Source organism: Gopherus flavomarginatus, chromosome 2 (assembly GCF_025201925.1).
Source record: "Gopherus flavomarginatus isolate rGopFla2 chromosome 2, rGopFla2.mat.asm, whole genome shotgun sequence".
NCBI lineage: Eukaryota > Metazoa > Chordata > Testudines > Testudinidae > Gopherus > Gopherus flavomarginatus.
In genome coordinates, this window is record NC_066618.1 from 97069530 (window position 1) to 97092673 (window position 23144).

The 23144-nt window shown below is 39.5% G+C and overlaps 1 protein-coding gene across 3 annotated transcripts in view; it reads right to left on the reverse strand.

The window, feature by feature from the left end:
• The window catches only part of GLI3 (GLI family zinc finger 3), a 260151-nt gene extending 237986 nt beyond the window's left edge, over positions 1-22165 (reverse strand). For all 3 annotated transcript variants that reach the window (XM_050937659.1, XM_050937660.1, XM_050937658.1), the window contains exons 1-2: positions 21852-22165; positions 6336-6498 (exon numbers count right to left, since the gene is read on the reverse strand). In XM_050937659.1, coding sequence (XP_050793616.1) covers positions 6336-6459 — 124 coding nt within the window. In that variant the 5' untranslated portion in view covers positions 6460-6498; positions 21852-22165. The remainder of the gene's footprint in view (positions 1-6335; positions 6499-21851) is intronic.
• Between the last annotated feature and the right edge of the window lie 979 nt (positions 22166-23144).

Below are 23144 nucleotides of genomic sequence, written 5' to 3' on the forward strand. Positions count from 1 at the left end.
ACTGCTGCCATGTTGAAAGCACCTTACTTCAAACCATTGTTTGTTTCACACTCCAGGTTTCCTTTTTGGCTACTGCAAGCAGACTGCTTTAGTAAATCTTCCACCTCTTCTAATTCCAAGTGTGTGGCTCATTAAATCTAACCTTCCACCTTATTTGGGTGGCAACCTACTAATGTTAACTAGTGTTTTCTACTGATTCCAGCTCATGTCATCTACTGGGATATTAGGTCATTACTTACTGATTACAGTGATTGCAGGGATAAGCTGTTCAATCATCTCTCCCAGGAACTTGCAGAGGAATACAGCAGGATTGCCATTTAATATCCCTCATACTATTAACCAACACAGGGTTATGTGCAGGGAAGGAAGAGAAGAAAGGAGAGAAGGGAAACCCGGTGGAATTATGCTGTAGTACTGTACCATCTCTGCAGACCATGGTCTGTGCTGGATTGTTTAGTTTAGGGCATGAAAAAAAGCTAGCTCCCAGAACTAAGAAACACAACACTGAAATATAGTACTGGGTGTGAGCAGTTTGTTTCAAATTATGATAGACCATAACAATGTAACTGAAATCCCATTAGTAAACATACAGAAAGGACCATGCCTCCATTACTCAGATAGACCCCGTGTTTAACTGACTGCCTACTTCACATTACAACATACCGAGGACCAACTGAAGCTGTTAATTACATGGATACAACTCCCATTGGTTTCAGAGCACAATTTGGCCCCAAGCCCTTTAAGAGTCAGTGAGAGATATCCCAAAGTAAAGCCACTTCCCTTAAATTCATTCACTTGGGGCCTGATGAGAGTCTTGTGGCTATTATGGATGCTCAGCACCAGGGCCGCCCAAAAGGGGGGGCAAGTGGGGCAATTTGCCCCAGGCCCCACAGGAGGCCCCACGAGAGTTTTTTGGGGCCCCTGGAGCGGGGTCCTTCACTCGCTCCAGGGGCCCCGGAAAACTCTCGCGGGGCCCGGGCCCCCGGAGTGGACGAAGCTCCAGGTCTTTGGCAGTAACTCAGCGACAGGAGGTCCTTCCACCCTAGGACCCGCTGCTGAAGTGCCCCGAAGACCCGCAGCAGGGGGTCCTTCTGCCCCAGGACCCGTCGCCGAAGAGCTGGGTCTTCAGTGGTAATTCGGCAGCGGGGACCCCTGCCGCAGGTCTTCGGGGCACTTCGGCGATGGGTCCCGGGGTGGAAGGACTCCCTGCCTCTGAATTACCACCAAAGCAGCCCCCCCCCCCCGCCGGTGAGGACCCCAGGCCCCCTGAATCCTCTGGGCGGCCCTGCTCAGCACCTCTCAGGATCAGAACCTTACACTTATTTTGTACGCTACTGTGCCTGATTATTATGACTAGAGGTTACTTGGAATATTTACCATTTCACTAAAAATGATGCATGCCCGCACATTTAGGTTTTACGAACATTTTTGTCACCTACAATAGCTGATTCCATAGAATGTTGTTTCCTTCTGGGCCTGATACTGCAAAGTGAAGAGTGCCCCTGAACTCCCTTTGATTTCAGTGAGGGAGGAGAAGTCCTCATCATCACCTTGCAGAATTAGGTCTCATAAAAATAATGAATGAGGGACCCAATTCGCAGGGCACTAAAGTAGTACAGGCAACATTTCTTGATAGCTAACAACCTCCTTTGAATTCTGACCTCTCAACAGGACTCTGGACATATAACTCCAACTAAGGGGCCAAAGAATAGGTATCATGATTAACACCTATTTTATGGTGAGCCTGAAACCAAGCAGCAGGGCCAGTAACTACTCAAAAGTTAAAACAGGAAATGTGATTCTTATGGAGCTGCCGATTGCTGAATACTTTTCTCATTCATTCCTTAAAGGACGATTTTTTTTTTAATTATTTTTTAAAGACCTAGTTGAAGCTGGCTCCAAGAATCAAAGTGGACACGTGAACTTCCTTTCATTTATTCATCTATCAAGCTTGGTTTCAAGTTACATCATCATTAATATAATAATTTCTGTTATCACTTTAAAATATGTTCTCAATAACTATCCGATTCTGATAAAGGTAGTCAAGTCTACAACCTACATATGTTTATAATTAGCTTTTTTTCTTTTTTTTTTAAGCCAAGTAATAGGTTAATAAGAAATATCAGATTACACTGAAAAGAGCTCATGGGTCAAAAAGTAGACAAAACACATCAAACTGAAAATAAGTACTTGCCTGTCAGAAACTGAAGGAGCTTTTATACAATAACTGCATTGTTTGTAATGCAAACTAAAAAAACAACATAAAATAAATCATTTATTGCCACAACTGGACAGAACACAAACATTTTGTTTACAATAACCAATGAAGTCCATAAAAATATCATTTGCAAATAAATACCGGCTGAATGCAAACAAACATTTTCAAATCTATTGCAAGCAATAATGTCAAATATAGGTTTACTTTTTTATATTATTGTACGCAGATAATGGGAATTCACTGGATTTTGTTCACCAAAAATAAACTAAAAATAAAAAAAAAAAACAGGAACATATTCATACAACAGACTCAATGAAAAAATTCAAACTCCAGATAGTATGGGTGTGAGGGGTCGGGGACTGGTTGTCAACATTTTTTTTTAAAGGAAGTGTTTTTTTAATGTTAAACTCCATTTATTTGCAAAGCAGAACTTACTAAGGGCCCAATCTACTAAAGTGATAAAGCAGCTGCTTAACTTTAAGCATGCAAATAGTCCCACTGGAGCTACTTAGATGATTACAGTTAAGCATATGCTGGAGCGCTTGCTTGATTGCGGCTCACAGCTACAATGAAATTTTTCATAATGATCAGAAGCCATGGACTGAGCCCCCGTCCTCCATGCAGATAGCCACTGCAGTCAATGAGGCTCCACATATGTGCAGGGTTTCATGCAAGTGCCACAAGCTGAAGGAGCAGAACCTAACTGTGTGCATTTATTACACTTCAGTAAGGCAGATGCTTGGGTACTGTCTCAAATGCTCTAGAAACACTTAAAGTTTAAAGCTTTCACATCAATGAGGAAAGATGTATTCTTTTTTTAAAATCGGGTGATTATTTATTACCATAGTAGGAATCATGTGACCAGCAGAGGAGAAAGAAACGTTTAGCAGGACACTGGTGTGAGCTGCTCTAACAAGCAGACTCCCTAGAAAGGGCACAGAAAATACTAGTGATCTGTGCTCAAACAAGTTTAATACCTGTGGAACCTTCTCATGAAAGCTGCACCCTACTTGACTTCAACGAGAACACTATATGCATGGACCACTTTGCATGCTCAGGGTCTAAATCAATACACAGATAAATGAACAGTGCAGGGAACAGCTCCCTCACCTGTGTGCATCCAATGCCACAAAGGTATTATTGTGTTGGCAAGGTGGTAGGGGTGCATGAGGGTGACCACGTGTCCTGATTTTATAGGGACAGTCCCTATATTAGGGGCTCTGCCTTATATAGGCACTGATTAGCCCCCCAACCCCCACCACAGAGACTCTTAAATGAAACAGAGTTTGCGTATCAGACAAAAAACACCTATTCTTTTTTAAATGATTCCATACATTATATTTATTTAAACATAGGTACTGCTATCAGGTGCACTGGACAGTTATTTTCTTTCAGGAACCACAAAGAAATACTAAAAAGAGAGTCTTCCTTGTTTCTCCTGCACAATTGTAAGCTCCGTGTAAAACCCATAAGAGCTTCCAACCTATTTATGACTCAATTGTAAATCTTTTAAAAGACAGTGGAGCCACTCAGAAAACGCCAGTTCACATAGCACCTCCTGGACAGTTGTCACTCAAGTATATGTTACTTGGCAAACTTTGCTAATTAATGTGTTGTCCAGAAAGGAAAACACAGTTTTTAGATATATTTATGAGGTGATGGTATGACTGGCAGATGTTGATCTGTAATGGCCACATGCAGGGTCTTGTTTCGTAAATACACCAATGATTACTCCGTATATTTTTAAGCAGCCTTACTTTGTTTTAAAAAAGCAGACAAATGTAAATCACAATCATTCTTTTATTTGGCCTTTTTTGTAAAAAGCCGCAATTCATAAACAGAAACTGAATATTTGTGAAGCAAATGGTCTGTTATATCAGCTGGTGAAGTTCACTGAACAATTCCAGTATTACAGAACAAAAGATGCAACAGGGAGCTTTCATGCTGCATTAATAAAATTTGTCTCCTGTTACCAAAATGCATTAACACGGCAGTCACATTTGCAGAGACACAAAACTTCAGCATACCGGAATTATAAACTTCAGTATTTCTACATTCCTAAAGTTTTAGTATCATTACTTATTTCAGTATGTTATAAATGGACCATATGGACTACTCTAAGAGAAATATCTTAATATCCTTGAGAGTAAAATTTACATCCATCCAAGGCCCAATCCTGCACTGTAGAAGAATTCTAGCGTTGGCTGTATATTAGGGCAGGTCAGACACTCCGGCCCTGAATTTACTTACGATTGACTCAATTAAAAAGCATACCTAATGGCTTAATCCTTAACCATTGAAGTCACAGGGAGCCTAGTCAGTGACTTGACTAGATGCAGGGTGTGTCCTACAGCTGTGCGAATAACAAATATTTCAGTTTGCTGGCAGTTCCGAAGAAAGTCTAAACAAAACGTGGGTTTGGGTTGAATCAAGACTGATTTTTTTCCACAAAATGAAAAAGTCAGAAAAATTTGGGTTTGGGTCAAGCAAAACATTTTGTGAGAAGGAAGCAGTAGTGGAGCTTCCCCACCCCCTTACACCTAAAAGCCTATAGCATGATGCCTAGGATGCTCACCTGGAAGGGGGGAGACCTGGCTTCCAGTCCCTGCTCCAGAGTAGGGGATTCTATCCAAGGTCTCCCATCCCCCAAGTAAGTGCCCAGGCCACTGGACAACTAGTTATAAGGGGAGGTACCACACTCACAACCTCCTCTTCCTCCTCAGTTCTGTGAAAAAGACCTAACTCCCCTTTAGATCGAATAAAAAATCAACCCTTTTTGTTTTGACATTTCTGAATTTTCAAAATGTTTCTGTTGACCTGAATCTGCATTCTTCAGGGAAAAAAAATCAAAGTTTTTCACATAAGGATACAAAGGGTGCATACTGCATTAGTGTCTCACTGCAGAAAACATTCACAAAAAACACAGTTAATAATAATAATAATTCCTTATCTTTATATGTCTCCTCTGAAGATCTCAAAGTGCTTTAATTAATTAAGCCTCACAGCCTCCTTTTAAGATAGTTAACTACTAATATTCCCATTAACCAGGTATGTAAACTAATCAGAGAAAGGTTAAGTGTCTTGACCAAGGCTCTCAGCAACTCAGGGGCAGAACTGGGGATAAAACAAACAAACAAAAAACCCCAGAAGTCCTGACTCCTGGTCCTCTGATCCAAACATCAGACGACACTGTCAATCATAGCCCACGCATGCCTACACTGAAGTTGAGCGCACACTATACGGGATTTGCATCAGGGCATTTAAGCATGCATATGTGTAAAAAACTGGGTCTTTTGTATAAAATCCTATTATTGAAAAGAGTACAGTGGACCAGATCCTCAGCAGGTGTAAATCAGCGTAAGTCTATTGACACCACTGGAGCTGTGCGGATTTATACAAGCTAAGGATCTGATCTAACATACTTTTAAAATTGTCAAGGTTGTTCCAGTAGTTAACAGAGAGATACTATGTTCTTATACAGGCAGCTCCAGCCACTTAATCCTTGCCTTAGCTGAGGCTGAGCGTGCTTTGAATCTAGTGACAGAACAACTGGGAAGGACGACAGGAAAGTTGAGTAAACTCCTCCATTTTTGTAAATCTGCAACCTTTATAGTCACAACTTTGAAATGAATTTGCTGGAGGTTCACTTGCGATTTTGTCACCTGCCATTAAAGAACTTCACGGACAGTGAAAAAAATTTACAATAGACAAAAACGAGAGAGAAAAAACCCTGCCATGAATTTTGACAAGGCTACTTTTGTCTCTTCTGTAATAACTAATTATCTAACTCATGGAAGAGATTTCCATGGTAAAATGCAAAGCATCTGCAATGCTTGCCAGGCTAATCAAGATGATTTCCAAAATGCCAAAACAGGAACTTCCTATAATAAATAACTTAGCAGATTTCCATCGCAAATTAGAAAATTTGGAAGAAAAAGACTGTCTGAAGCCAAAACAGGGTTTATTATATCCTATCCACTTTTTTCTCCTCTTTGCTTTCTTTAGTCTTTCCTTAGAACAAACACAGATCCAGGTGCAAATGCTCAATTCACAAGGAATGCAGTGAACATAAAATTACTGTAGGTTTCGCTGCTAGTAAATCCCTGCTGTTACTCACCATTGGAAGTTGTGCTGGAGGCAACAGCTTTCTCACTGACATCTGTTCGAGTGGAGCATTTCACTATGGAATTCTCAACTTTTTTCTTCCCGGTTGTGGCAGAGCTATGGGACTGGGCCTCCATGATGACTTCTCATTACTTCAGCTCTCCTCCCACTAATACCTGAATAAAACAATAGAGTCATAAACTTCAAATGCCATAAAAAGCTTAGTCAGAAACCTGCCACACTTCTCACCTGAAGAAGAGCCTGCAGCACAGCAGCATTAGCAATCCACAGGCCATTTCATGAAGCTCATCAAATCAGGTTTGCATGCATGAGTTCCTGAGGAATTTAAGGAAATGCTAACACCAGAGACAAGCACATTTGCTTTTAAACAGAATCAGCATCATGGTCTAGTCTGCTGCTTTGACAGGAAGGTCCACGTTTTTTAAAACCCTGTAAGAATTTTAATGGACTTGAAGGGGGGTAAGGAGGAAAAAGGCGGGATTTTTTTCCTTTGTCCTGAACAGCTTGGAACCGTGTAACAGAATTGAGACAAATCATCATGTTACTGTAAAAGCCAAATTTTAATCTTCAGCATTCTCACTACCCTAATATGCAGCAACAATTACCTCTCCTAGTAGTCTATCTTGCCTTATTAATGTAAACAGCTCTCATTATGTTTGCTTAAAAACGTAACTCAAACAAAAGCGTATCGGAACAATGCTCTGAAAACCACAGAGAAAGGCAAATATGATTGCTAGTGACTGATAATGGGAACACTTTCTTGGCATGACAACCCTGAAAATGGAAAGCCATGCAAAAAGCACGTTTTGTTATTCTGCCTTTCACTGATTACTTTTACTGTCATCTGCACTGACTCATCGTTCAGTCATTTTATATCCATTGGATCGCTTCACCATATTCCTAGAGTTTTCATGTTTGTGACATAAACCTAAGAAACCCAGAGATTTCCAAGAGGGTAAAATTCTACCTGCATCCACTTCAAAGTACCGTGACTACAGTGATCCTGGTCTGCAAGGAACATAGGGATTTCCAAGCTCTTGGCTGTAGCTTAGCTTGACACATGGCAGTCTAGTAAAGTAAGCTTTATACAGGTAATCAATATTCAGCACATACGGTGTTTAGACCAAAGAAGTACAGCACTGCTTATCTTTAGTTCTTACAGCACTAAAACTAGGTCCCATATTAAAAAAATATATAAATCATCAAACTTGACTTTAAAAAAGGCGTTTTAGATGCTTTCTTTTGTGAGCAGGGTTACAATTATCACAGAAACAGAGTTAGAAGGGGCGGCAAGGGTCATCTACTCTAATCCCCACCAAGATGTCATCAAATAGATATTAGAAAATAAATTGCATTATTCTAGGGCTAGATTAGCTCAACTTTTAGCTGAAGTCAACTATGTTATAAGTAAACACCAAACTCTTCAACAAATCACAATGTAACCTATAAAGATATTTAATTATCCTTTTTTGCTACACCCGATGTTAACAGATTTCTGCAATTTTGACTGACGCAGTAAAAAAATATAACAAATGTGCACAAAGCAAAATTGCTGAACGGTATAAATGCAGCTCTCTAGTTACCTTTTCCCTGCATTTAATGGGGCACTTTAGTTTAATAGTACAATAAGATAAACCAAAAAACTCATCATTATAAAGTGGGCCCAACAAAAGGCCCAGGTACTATGTGAATCACTACTAAGGGGAGTATAGTGGCCCAGAGGACAAGGAACTGGCCTGGTAGTCAGAAGTCCTGGATTCCATTCCCGTCTCTGCCACTGATCCTGGGCATGCCACTTCACCTCTCAATACCTCAGTTCTCCATCTGTAAAAATGCGGACAATGATGCTGACCCACCCTTGAAAAGTCTTTTGACATCTGTGGCTGAAAGTGCTATATAAGGGCTGAATATTACTGTAATTCATAGAATGATTTCCTGTCTCACCCTGAGCAGGATTTCAGAAGGTGTGTCTGAATATGGGACTGGATGAGCCAAGGAGTAACACATAACTTGGTAAGCTTTGTTCCAACTCCAGCAGAGCACAATCCTCAGTATTAACTGACACTACATTCCTTTCTAAGGCAGCTTGTGTCTCATCTAGGGAAGGGCCAATGAGAGCATAATTCCTGCAGGAGTCTGACAAAGTGGATATTCACCCACGAAAGCTCATGCTCCAATACGTCTGTTAGTCTATAAGGTGCCACAGGACTCTTTGCTGCATTCATAAATTTTAAACTTTCAGCATCTCTCAACACACTTTCCCTCCCTTTTCTCCTGTGTGGTTCTCTGTAGGAGGGCAGTCCATGGCTTTAGTTAATTACCATACCTATCATCTTATCTAGTCCAGCCCCCAACCTGTACAGGAGACCATCTTACTACCTATATTTTTAGTGTTTTTCCACCTATGTGTTAAATTAGTCAGTGGTCTCTGAGAAGATGAATCTTCCACACAGTTTTCCCAGGCAGGGACGGCTCTAGGCACTGGGGTGGCAAGCCGCGGGGGGCGGCGGGCCAGTCACCATGAGGGCAGCAGTCAGGCAGGCTTCGGCAGCATGCCTGCGGGAGGTCTACCAGTCACGGATTCGTCAGATCACCCGCAGAAACGCTGCCAAATCCTCGTGACCAGCGAAGGCTGCCCAATGCCGTGTTCGGGGTGGCAAAAAACATAGAGCCGTCCTTGTTCCCAAGGGATTTAGAAAGCTATAACTTTGGTTGTCTCAGTTATTTTTCCTCTCTTTTGACTTTTAAAGGCCAAATCTTCTAGTCAAGCAACATTCCCACTAGCTTCAATGGGTTTGCCTGTGTGAGGACTAAGTAGGGACTGCAGAATCTGATCCTTGATTTCTGACATCTTAGCCCACACACTCCGCCTCATGTGGCTAATGTATGTGAAAGGGAACAAATTAATTCAAGAACTCTTCACCACTGTCAAAGCTGTGGAGGCCACACATTCTGCCCCCCGTCACAGAACCAACAAGGGGAGTGAACCAGCCAGACAGCCAGAAAATGACACAGAGGCCAAGTATCTGCAGTGGTTTCATCCCCCTGAACCATGAAGATCCCCATACAGCTATGAGGTGGGATTCTTCTTCTTCACTAGTTTCCAGCCTCCTATCGCAGCATGGCTGGGACAGTAGTTGCATTAACATTAGCTTCTGAGCAATAATTGTGTGGCTACCCAAATGAGGAGGTGGGGGAAAAGGGGAAAGCGAGGGGGAGCCACAATGAATTTGCTACATGCAGTATCAGCTTGCCACAGATTTTCCTGTGGAGTTTGTGGCTCAGAGTGGCTCCTGCTCCTTTTGGCTACTTTTTTCACAGCCCATTAGACAGGTGCGGGGTTTTTTATATGGAGAGAAGTCTAGAGGCTAGAATCTCACTTCTTCCATCACAGTTTTCTCTGCAATTTTGCTCCCCTCTATACCATGCCATACCTGGTGCTACAGAGGCCCCTAGTTAGCAACTTACTATTTTAAAGTGCACTTATGGTCAGAAATTTGTAAAATTTGCAACCTGCTAATATAAATATCAGCTCGTTGTGCATGCGCAACACCGATAGATCCCAGTTGTCAGCAGGCGGGACTGAACCTGGGACCTTTGGAGCTTAGTGCATGAGCCTCTACAGCATGAATTAAAAGCCAACTGCCATTTAAAAAAAGTCTGCTCTACAGTCTTAGCTCTCTCGCTCTCTCACTAAGTGGTCTCAGTGCCATTAGATGGGCCAGAACACCACACCCAGGTGGTGTGTGGGTTATACATGCTCTCCACCATATCTACTTAGACTTTGTCTACACTAGCACTTTTGTCAGCATAACTTTTGTAGGTCAGGGGTGTGAAGGAAAACAAAAACAAAAACCCTGATCAACATAAGTTTTGCCGACAAAAGTGCTGCTGTGGACAGTGCTATGTCAGCGGGAGACACTCTCCCACCAACATAGCTACTGCTGCTCATTTCAAGTGGTTTAATTATGCCAGAAGGAGAGCTCTCTCCTACTGGCATAGAGCGGCTACACAGGAGAAAGTACAGCTGTGCCACTGTAAGGTCTGTAATGTAGACATAGCCTAGTTTACATACTGCCTCTTGAATCAGCAATATCCTGTCCTTCTAGGGCAGGGGTCGGCAACCTTTCAGAAGTGGTGTGCCAAGTCTTCATTTATTCACTCTAATTTAAGGTTTCGCGTGCCAGTAATACATTTTAATGTTTTTAGACGGTCTCTTTCTATAAGTCTACAATATATAACTAAACTACTGTTGTACGTAAAGTAAATAAGGTTTTTTAAATGTTTAAGAAGCATCATTTAAAATTAAATTAAAATGCAGAGGCCCCCCCGACCGGTGGCCAGGACCCAGGCAATGTGACTGCCACTGAAAATCAGCTTGCGTGACGCCTTCGGCACGCGTGCCATAAGTTGCCTACCCTTGTTCTATGTCCTCCCCATCTTGTCACCCTCCTTCCCCTTCTACTCTGCCCTGACACACACACATGTTCCAGTGAAGTTAACAAGAGTTCTACTCGCAGAGAGATTGTAGCATCAGACCCTCAGTTTTAAACTATGTTCTGTTCCTTTATCAAATGTGGTGATGTGCATGGCAGAAACAATAGCCAGATTCTCATATAGCAGACTGAGTGTGCTGACCATTAGCAAACTCATGTTTGGACAAGTTTGCTGACATGGAAGCCATCAATGGAAAATAAATATGGAACCTCAAGATATCATTTTTACAGACTCACTCTTCTGACCACAGTTATAGTATGGGCCTGATCTTGACTTCAATAGGAGCTGCAGGCCCCCAACACTTTTAGATTCACTGTCCTCAAGCTCAGATGTGATTTTTCCTCCTCTCCGAAACTGTAATGAAATATGTAAATCACCGTCTATTAAAAAAGAAAGCATAATCAAAGGTCCAGGACAAAATAAAGTTTTATTTCCATTGGCAGTTGAGCACTAACAAAAAGATTTTAAAAACATCCAGGCTGAAGTACTTTGCACTTTCAAAATATTATGTGGTTTACTTATAGTGTCTACAACTCCCCATGCATTTGGCTCAGTGACTTCCCTTCCCCCAGCCTTGAGACATTACATACATATTTTGCAAAACTGAACTCTGCTTTCAAACACTAGAAAGCTGTTTTTCGATGGCTCTCCTCTATCTGCATGTGCATATGAATGGTGACTGCAACGAAGAGAACATGCTATAATGTTACATGGCTAAAGCCTGAACTTTCATAGGTAAACAGAGGGATAAACATTCCTTCCTGAAAGCAAACATTCATGGCTTTTTCCCATTCAACCATGCCTGAACCTTTTGTACTTTTCCCGCAGGCCTGAACCCATTGCACAATTAATTCCAGACTCCCATTTTAAAGCTAATCCCTCTCATACAGCAACCTGTTTGCAGGTGTGTCTCTACTTTTTAAATCATAAATAGGAACCTTCATGAATTTCATATTAAATTGAAGAGATTACAACAAGCAGCTGCCAATAATAAACTAATTAAAGGAAGAATACCATCACTTTTAATTTGAATGTCAACAAAATGGTAATAATACCTATTTCTTACAATAAAATTCACTAATAAGTAAGTTCAACTAATATAATTATCAGTGTGTGTGTATTCACCATAGTAGTAAAAACAATCAGATGCATACTGTGGTGGGAAAATCTCCCCACATACACCAGTGCAACCTCACTGAAATCAACAGGGTTGAACCACTGCAAGAGAGGAGAATTTGGCCCTTCATAAGCATATTTACGGTAATTTCATTTTCTTTTAAATCTTAACCTCTTTGCTCTTTCTCCTCTCTAAATTTCTGGTTTTAAGGGCCAGTTCTTGCACACTTTTGCTCCTTCAGGTATCTTTTACTCATACAAGAAGTCTCACTGACTTCAATGGGACTACTTGCCTAAGTAAGGGATTGCAGCATCCAGCCCCTAAATTGCTTATTGATTTGCATATTAGTTTTATGTTTCATTTATACTATAACCACTTGCTGCCGCCTTTTGTTTTCTTATTTGGTTTGTCTTTTAACGTATTGTCGCTTTTTTAATTCCTTTCCCGGTTTTATTTGATGCTGCTGTAGTTGTATTCAATTCATTAACAAGTGGTTTGCATCCACTGAGAAGAGCAGTCTGAAATAGCAATGTCACAGCATTCTTCATCATCATTACATCAGCAGTAGGGAAGTTCATACTGATTGCTATCAGCATCCACAGTGCCCCAATCAATGTGCAAGCAAACACAGCATCTTTAGTTTTTCAGAAATTACTCTGAGTATTTGGGGTGTTCGTATGTACCACTTTGATCCACCCTACTGGAAGCAGTCTTTGGGGATACAATAAATCTCAAACAGCGAAACTGTGTGAAAGTGAAAAACAAAAGGAGAGGCATGGAGAACAATCAGGAAATTACACAGTCTCTTTCAAGCATAAAGAACTCTTTATCAATTTTATCAGAACTGGTCACACTATTCCTTGGGAATATTCAAGAATAAGAAAATTCTGTTCTGTTCAGCTACATTCAAATGCAAAATTTCCATGAGAATGTTATGCTGTTATGTGAGAGCTATTTTACATTGATTTATACAAGCTTGATCCAGGTATGTTTTACTTCCAACGCTCTCTTAAATTTTAGCATTGCTTCACATCAAACATGAATGCCAAGTCACACTCACACAGTTACGCTTGATAATTCCTCCCCCAAAATATAAATGATTCTTGTATTTTATCAAACACCCTCCAATTGTAAGAGCAAGCTTTTGGTATACTTCACCTTCCATATAGGTGCAATAATTAATTCAGATACTATGAATTTCCAAAAAAATTAGATCATTTTATATCTTCTTAAGGCCTCATTAGTTTGGTTACAACTTACAACTTCCATGAACAACAGGTGGGCCAAATTCTGATCTGATTTATATTCTGTGAAACCTCATTGTTCAGTGTAGGGCTGCATCCAGTATAAGACTGTGCAAAATTTGAGCTCATTTTCATTAAATACAGAAATATAATACAATGTTGGTGATATGTAACTGGAAAAATCATACGCTTCACAACTCTTCATTTTCTCTTTAATTTTCATGCATGTTCTAAAACTGCCTCTCTTGAGAATTATATAGTCCTTATAAACCTGTGCTGAATTTAAAAAAAAAATGTAAAAATAATGCCAGAATCAAATAGGAAAGTTTTGCTGTTTGAATTTGAAAAAAAAAAATAAAGCTACACAGCAATGACTGTAATAGTACAACCTTTCCAAATTCATGCGCCTGCCATACTTTCCTATGTATTACTTCCCTTTGATTTCCACCCCACCCCTCCTCCATGTACAACTGAAGATTTTAAAACAACTCAACCTAAAGCTTGATTAATGATGATCTGATCTGTCCCTGATAGGCTAAATAGCTAGTGGCAACAATAATACAGGATCACAAACAACAAAGGCAATCAGCTAGGCAAAGCAGCACTATTATCAGCCCCATGATTAGGGCCATAAGTGAGAAATTATTCTATGGAGCACATTGAACTACTGAACAAGTGTAACTGATGCTTTCCTCTAGAGGAATGATATATATTTACACCTCCCAGGAGACAGAGAGATATAATTGTTTACATATCAGTATTAGATATATATATATATATATATGATATGTAAAAATTACTGCAAAATATTTTAAAACATACAGATCTTATAGAACTAAACAAGTTAACGGCAACACTTTATACTGAAGAAACCCCAGACTTAGTTTTTCTCTGTTCCATTTCACTCGTAATAATACATAAGTACATTATGTGTACTTCTGTTACTGGGATTTAGGAAGCTGTTAGGTAAAATTCCAATTAAATATTTATCCTATTACAACAGATTAAACTCTCTGTCCAAATAAAATAGCTTTGCACAGGAAAAAAAAAACCTGTGGAAGATCTGATTCTGGTTTTTTTACCCAGGCAGAGCTCCGCTAAGCGGGAGCTTTGTCTGAGGAAGAACTGCAGAATGTGGTTCTAACTGTCCATTGTCTGACTAACAGCCCTATCTTCTGTCCCTCACTCACATAAGGAGCTCTCACTAAGCTAAATGAGGACAACTCACATGAGTAAGGACTGCATAATCAGGCCTTCCATCACATTATATCAGTTTTAAATAATGTGGGGCAGTATGCATCTTTTGGGGTATACATATTTGTAACCAATTCAATATACAGTTGTCTTAAAGCTATGCAGCTAAACTTACAAAAGGCAAAGCAGTTCCATGAACTCTATGTCTAACAGAACACTATTTGAATTATAGAGGCTTTTTTCCCTATTCTAACTTCTGGCCTACTTATATAAAATCCAGGATAGATAGAACAGAAGCACTATTTATTTTTAAATAGAATATGAATCCATAAATGTTATTTATAAACACAGAAATAAATTCCTTTTTTCCCAGTCTCTACTTTAGTAACTGATTTTTTTTTTTACAGGGTGACATACTAGCTATTAAGAACATAGACTTGTTCATTTAAAACTGTGATATCGCCTGAAGGGTCAGAATAATCTGTGCTATTGCCTAATGTATTATAATCCGATATCCTTATGTTTAAAACTCTTAAACAGAAAAACAATCTTAGGCAGAGTAGTTTTAGTCTTAAAAGAATTAGCACAGAAAAAAATCTCAGTTCTTGATGTTTATACAGTAGGTTTCATTTAAATAATTGGCTATGTTTTAAATTTCTCTTCTAAATCTATGCTTAGTTTTTGCCTATGCCCTTTATGAACCAAACTAATAAATCTAAAATCATAAGAAACACTTAAATATCAGCAATGTAATTTCGTTCTGTAAAGAAGGGGTTCTATAAAATCCGATCTTGGTCACTCATAATGTGGATCTGAAAGGATGAGAATATGCCACAGAGGAAGACAATCAGCAACTCTTGCTGTGTTGATAACAAGCCCTATGACTTCCTCTGCTGATACTGTTATTAGCACTGCAAACACTTGTGGCGAGGATATGGTGTGGTTTTTCACTCTTCTCTTGCCCTTTCTCCAGAACAGGATGGTAAAACAAATTACAAACACCTGTAATGGATGTGCTCTGTGTCATGGTATATTTAGTTCATCAAACAAAAGGTCACCGCAACTACAACTACCACAGAAAAATGCAGAGTATTCTTATTAGAGCACTAGCGCTTCATGTGAATTTCAGTAGCATGATCATTTTCTTCAGACTTATTGTTTTTGATCATCAAGCCCAATAAATGAAGTTTCCTTAGAATCCAAACTAGATCTATATATCAATGTCAATCTATACAGCAACTAAGCTCAATGAAGAATATATTTAACATACAGCAGCCCAGACAAAACATACATAATGCAACTATTGCTTAGGATGCATCTTCTGTTTCCAACTTAAGGATATACAAATCACAGAAGAAAAACCTGTATGCCACATTTTACAATTAGCATTTTTAAACACAATAAAAGAACTCAGGCAAAATGATTTTAGAAGTCCAATATTCCAATCACCAATTTCCAGTTCCTGCAGTTCTGTTTATCTACTCAACATATGTTAATGGTAAGGATGACTTGATCCAGAAAGCAGGATTTCACATACTTACCCAACACAGACATTTTGAGCTTACCAATAAAGAGCTAGGAAAGCTACAGGCATCCAAGAAGAATTTAAAGTGTAAAATGTAGTTTATAAAACTTTATCTTCAGCTTTTAAACTTTATTTTAGGTTTTACACGTGTCTCATTGTAGCAGTAAAACAGTATCAGGATTCCTTGCAGTTTCTGCAACCTCACAAAACTGTAACAGGACAACTCTACATTGCTGCAATATAAATTACCTTCCAGTCCACTTAGGCTGTACACATAATATAATCACAGAATTCTACTGCTGTCTTATTTTACAAGAAAAACCATCCATAGAGATTCATGGTCCAAAGTGCCAAGCCACACCACACCAAGCCACATGTCCTATTAGTTAAGATCTTTAGTGCTAGAATTTCATTTTAATATACACAGTTCAGAACAGCAGACATTCCACTGAAGTGACATTGGCTCAATCTGTGTTTCTGACTATTTAGTTTCAGGTATTCATACATCTTATTTAATGAGGGCTTCATTCTTCAAGCAGCTGGATGAGGTATTTTTACACCCAGTTGATTTTCCTGACATTACCAGATTTGTACATAAGAGGACAAATGAAATAGAAAACATGGTTCTAGACTAAAAACATCCAAATATACTTTGTTCTAATTCATCACAAGGGTAATTTGATCCTACAGTCCTAATCCAAATAACAGGTACTCAACCTAAAAAAGATGTAAGTATTTTGGACTCAGTAAAGATAAGAGGCCGTGCGGGGGGGGGGGCGGGGGCAGGAGGGAACCAATCAATGTTAACAAAAACAAAATAACTACAATTATAGTGGAAATTTCAAATACTATAATCATGAAATAAAATCTGATAATGTATTCTGAACATAATCTATGCTGATACTCAGGAAGTGTGTAGTCAAGAATAACAAGGTGTACTCTATCCCAATTAACTAGTTTATTTTAAAAGTATAAACAAACTATTAGGTAACAGTAAAATCAATTGATTAGGTTTTAGATTTTTTTTTTAAAGAGACACAGCAGCTCTTCAGATCAAAACCAATTTAATGTACTTTCGGTTTAATGCAGGTACAATTTATACACTGCATGCCACAACAAAACCACAGTATGATGCCAACACAGCCTTCAAGAAAGTTTTCCCCTAAATCTCTGCAGAAAGCAGCCTTAAAAGAAAGCAGGGATTAGAGTGAGCTAGAAGGTAGGGAGGGGACTTACCTCAAACCTAGCCAAGCGGAAATCAGAGCAGTAATTCTACAAATCGGCAGAGTACACTTTTAGAGCTATAATGGTATGAAGAAGTGCTGGGCAGCATTGCCTGAAGGCAGCACTAATACACTGATGACTAATGACAGGGCCACGCAGACAATGAATTTGGGGGTTGAAAACCAACAGAAACCGTGCAGTACCTTGACAAATGGGCTTTCACAATTTCATTCACTGAATAACCTTTAAACACAAAATTGGCTCAAGTTCTCTTGGGAATAACATGACATGTTGTTGGACAATGATATAAGTATTTTCCTTTTCAATTAAGACTATTACACCAAATACATAAACATGATTATATTGAATAAAATATAGCTATTAACTATTTACCAACTAGAGGAGAAGTTAGGACACAGAATGTAAAGTACTTTCCTGAGGTCCAGCAGTCCCCAATATCAAACTACATAAATGTCTGCAATTCACCCTCTGCAGAAAATATTTACTTTTTGTTAAAATGTTGCTGGAACAAGGTGAGGAAACACCTCTTAAAGATGCATTATAGGAGCCTATCAATCAGTAACAAGATGCTCAAAAATGATGTAGTAAAAGATACACTTGGAATTACAACTGAAAAAGTCTAATTTTAAAGACTATTCAAAGTCAAGCCATCATAAAACAAATCAAGCTCCATGTATGCTTTGCAGCCTTGGGTAATCATAAACACATTAAAACAACAGTATCACTCTTTAAAGGGGCTTTTTTCAGTGTAACTTGACTTTCAATCTGAAAACAACAATTTTGGCTATTTTTACAGACAGAATGAAATATCTAAAGTGTCTCTAAATTAACAAGTACCACTTACTCCAGACAGCATTGCCTTTAGCAGCTCCTAAAAACTTCAGAAAAGGATCTTTAAACAGGAAGCTTAGTGAGCTCATAAAACTGTTGTTGGAGCCAGGAACACATAGCATATTTAATCTGCAAACTGTGAGAGTCTACAATGATTTCAGCAAGATCTGAGGCATGCCCTCAAGGTTTGCTGGGATCTGGGATTAGGGAGTTGATAAGAACCTCTACTGCCCATGGACATGTTTTTCTTCTGCAGTTAAACACAAATGCATAGAGACGTTTGACTGCTGCTTGGCGTTACTGCTCAAGTTATATAAAAGCTTTGCAGCTCCTTTTGCTGTCAATATATCAAAGTTAAAAAAAATCATCAAAGTGTGAAATTTCATTTAAAGTCTGTGCCAGTCTACAACTCTATTTCACAGACCTATCAAATAAAAGTAAAGATGAAAAATACACTGAAAGTACTTGAAAAGTTTTCAGCAGCCATGCCCTATTTTTGTTTATGCTGCCTCATTTTATTTGATTTTAAATTATAACAAATCAATGCACAAATAAAAATGACAAAATTTAAGGCAGTGGCAGGAGGGTTGGGGGGGGGGTGTCTATAAAACCTGTAGTTGAAAGGCAATTTAAAGTCATTATTAGAGCTGAACCTTTTGTTGAATAAATAAGCTTCCTCTATAGCCATTTGAGCATTTTAATTACCTAGCTGCAAGTTGGCAGAAAATTTCTTGATTCTTCCAAAACAATCAGAATGACTACAAAATATGAGTGCTAGCAAAACTAAAGCCTTCTTCAAAGTATTCTTTAGCTAGGGATTTACAACAATTGCATAAAGAAGAAAAGTCTGACTTTTAAGATAATCTACTATAGTCTAAAAGCATTAACATTCCATTACTAAGGTTTTCCTAAGGATTTCATGTCTCATTGATTCACTTTTCCGTCAAGTCTTCTTTTTCTTAATACATTACAGTCTCCATATAGTTAAGTGCACGCAACCTTGATCATTAAAGTGCTTCCTTTCATAATTCTGTCCTCTTCCCCCCCAATGGATCTTACTTTAATAAGCATCAGATACCTTATTTACTGGGCAAAGATGACTCACTTTTCAAGAGCACTTTGCAACCAAACAGATTTCACTTGTTAGTTGAATTCAAAGAGTCAGGATCAAACCAGCTGTTGGGTGCAGGGGGAAATAGTTTTACCAAAAATAAGAGAGGAAGTGTAATTCAAACTTTCCAAAGTTAGCATACAATGGATAACCAAAAAGCAATTTGATTAAGTAACTTACAAAAGGAAATAAATTATAGTAAAATTTTAATGGAGGATTTATATTTTAGTTTATATACCAGCTAACCCAAAATAAAAATAATTAAGAAATTAAACAAGGAATGTTTAGAACACAGCTACAAAATACCTCATTTTCATTTCAAAATATACCTTCAGGTATGAACTTTACATGCACTGCTAAATGTTGTGTTGGCTAATGCATACGTTTTGGGCACGAAACAGGAGTCAACTCATTAAGGAAAATATAGGTAATTCTTTGTTTTGTGCTACTTGGACAGGAAAATGCTTTGGAAAACAGAATGCCATACTGAAAGCCATGTGCAAGAAATGCACAGATTTACTTCCTTTACTGCTTGTTTTTTTTTTTAAGAACTATATAAACTAAAACATGCCTTTTCCTCACACATTAGATTTCTCAACCACATGATCTTTAGTGTAAAAGAAATGATCTTCTGCTTGTCTCACAGATAATGTTATTTAATGTTTCCTTTAAATCTGAGTGTAGACTAGCCAACTAAACGTATTATGTACTAGCCTGTTAAACCCAAAATTTCATTATATAAACCAATTCTGAGGCTACTTCATACAGTTTACATTGTTAAATTCATTCACAATTACTTTTAATATAATCCCTCAAGTGAAATCCTGTGGTATATTCAGAACTATTTTTACATTTTAATGTTACTCTTCTTTGAAAATATAGCATTTGTCTCCCTTCAAAATAATCTTGACATATGTAATTAAGAAACTGTCAGATCATTATTAATTTTTAATAAAGGACCTAAATGAAATAATTATAGGAATCAATCAGTGAGGTACGTTTCAAAATTACAATGCAATTGCACAAATATTCAAAATACTTAAGGCCCGTTCTTGTGGATTTCAGTTCATAATCTCCCAAAATATCAAACCATAAAGAGTTGTATAAACACACAGAAATTTAGTGATTTCTAAATATTAAAGAGACTTAAATGGTTTCCATATAGATACATATATCAGGCACGGAGAGACACACAGTGAGAGACTTCGGCACCCTTTTAAAAAGATTTGTTAATTTAATTAGCCACATATTTCAAAGGCTTTGAACCATTTTTATATTGGAGTTCTTCTGTGATCCAACGTAAAGGAAGTTAAAGAAGCATGATGAGACTTCAAAATAAAAATATGCTTTATTAACCCTTGAAAATAAAGTGTGGTATGTGGTATGCACTGCTAGCTAGCACTCCTCTGGTTAATTAGACTTTAAACATTATATACCAAGTGGACAACCATCCATACCTTTGACTAAAAAGGCTCTTTTACTTAGAGATCCATACAGTCCATCATGTCAAACAGAAGTAGCAGCTGGAAAATGTGGAACAGCTGGCAAAGAGCTGAGAGAAAATGTTTTACATAAATATATCTACATATAAACTGGCAGAAGGCCACAAACACTGTACCCAAAGGAGTGGCTCAAACTATACACCAGAGGGTTAAAAAAATGGAGGGGAGGTATGGAGGGGATTCATTTTACCTTTTCTTTTCTCCTGGTGCCAGGACTTGGAAGCTGCACATTTAGTTGTGTGTGTGTGTGTGTTTATATCAACTAGGTTGGAAGAAGAGCAACTGTGCAAACAGCCTAAGTTTACAGGCTAATTAAAACAACCGCATATCCACTTTCGTAAAATGCTTTAAAGTTATTTGATGTAAGAACATTCAAAGATCCTAATACGGATTGGTTTGTAGCAAATCATATGCATTCTCCTTCTTCTCCATTCCCCACCCCCCAAAAAAGCCGAAAAAGTAACTGTCGGGAGTGATTCATACTCAATCCCTCCCCGCCGCAATATTTTTCTCCATACATTGCGAGGGGAGAAGGAAGGGGGAAGTTGTAGAGGGTGTATAGATCCCAGCAGTTTGGTGTATGCAGCTTTCCAAGTTCCAAAGGCAGCACTCACAACAACAAAATCATAAAGAGAAGGCACAACTTTCACTTTTCCTCTGTTATGAACAAGACGCCTTCCCCCATCCCACTCCCAAACCGTTCCCCTGAAACTCCTACAGATTAATCAAAACAGAGTAATAGGAAACGAACCTCCGTCTCTTCTTCTCTCCCCAAAGCTAACACACACATCTGAGTCCGTCCACCTATCCAGACAGGACAGGGTGTTTGCTACAGCAACAAAGTTTCAGCCAAAGAAACTGGCATGAAAATTACAAGGAGTTTCTTTGGGGGAAAAGCAGCTGCTGCATGCAAATCTGTAGTTCAACTGTGAGACATTAAGCCTCAAAATCCTTTCGAAGTGCGGTAGGGCCGGCACAGAGAGAGAGAGAAAATACTTAAATATTATTGTATACTTTTGGGGGGGGGGAGGTTGGCTTTAAGTTAAGGACAGTTTGACAGCCATTTTTTGATTAGATCTCGGATAGTTTCCCGCTCCCCACTCTTCCAAGTTAAAAAGAGAGACAGACAGAGAGCGCGCTCAGAAATGCAAAATAAAGCGCCCAAAACCTCTGGCTTCTTGCAATCATTGTGCAGAGTCCATTAAACAAAGAAAAACTTCTTGCACAACTCAGTACACGTACCTGCTGTTGCTGCTTCTGTCAAGCCCCCCAAACTTCCCATAGAAAAGGTAGGGCTGCTGTATCTCACACGCACAGTGCATGCAGTGGGGATCTCTCTCCCTCTCTCTCTCTCTCCCTCCCCTTTTGCAGAGCTTAACAGGACCGACCCCAAAGGATGAAAGCGGGCATTTTGCTTCTGTTTGGGCGGCTGGGGGGGGTGGATTGAGAGAGAAGAGGCCGGGCGGTGTGTGTGTATTGGTTGTTGTTTTATTCCTGCCCTCCTCCCGCAAAGACAGAGAGAGCGAAAGAGAGAAGCCCTCTCCGTTTGTGTGCGCGCGGATCCGACATCAATTTCAGTGATCTTGTAATCTGATCCCTCTGACTCACCCGCACTGACTGACATTTCTGATTTGGTTCAACAAAGGGTGGGGGGAGAAATCTACAGACTGTATCAAAAAACTTGCAACGGAAGGGTCCCCCCTCCCTCTAACCAACCCATATACATTGCATTGTAACCCCCCCCCCCTTTTTTTTAGGAGGGAAATAAAAACACTCTGATCCGATACTCACGTGTTGGAAAAGTTGTCCCTTTCGCCTTCCTCTCTCTCTCTCTCCTTTCCTCCTCCTCCTCCTCCTCCTAGTCCAAGTTTTACAGATGTTGCAGGACTCCTCTCCACCACCAACCCCTCCTCCCCTTCTCTCTTTCAATACTCCACTCTTAGTCCAGAGTAGGGGAAAAGAGCTTCAGGGAAGGGCACATTGCTGGTTCAACACCCCTGCAGTGCGGGTTGAGAGGGGCACTAAACTTTCTGGAGTGAGGAAAGATCTTCCCCGTCCCTTACTTTTGTCTGAATCCGTTCTTTGGATTTGCCCAGTGGAAGTGCTAGAAACGTGAGGGTCACCCGCCCCCCTCCTCCTGTACGCTGGGGAATGTAGGAATATTTCGGTGAGGAGGAGGGAAGTCGGACCGAAGTCAGAAGAGAAGGCGTGTGGGAGGGGGTGTGCCTCTGGGTGCTGTTCAATGCCTGGGAGTGAGGGAGAATGAGGAGCTGGGACCAGCAGGAACACGCGCTCTCAATCTGTTGTTCCCCTCTTTCCCCCACTTCTCCTCTCTTTTCCTTCTCCTCTCTCCTACCCCCAGCTTCAGCTCAGACACCAGGAGGCCACGCCCATAGCTGGGAGGGATGGGGTGAGGGAATCTGTTGCCTTCACCCTCCCATTCCTTCCCTCTGGCATCAGTTTCTCTCTCTCTTCATCTTTCTCTCTTCCTTCTGTCCTGCTCTCTGCTTCCCTTCCCATCCTCAATTTCTGCCC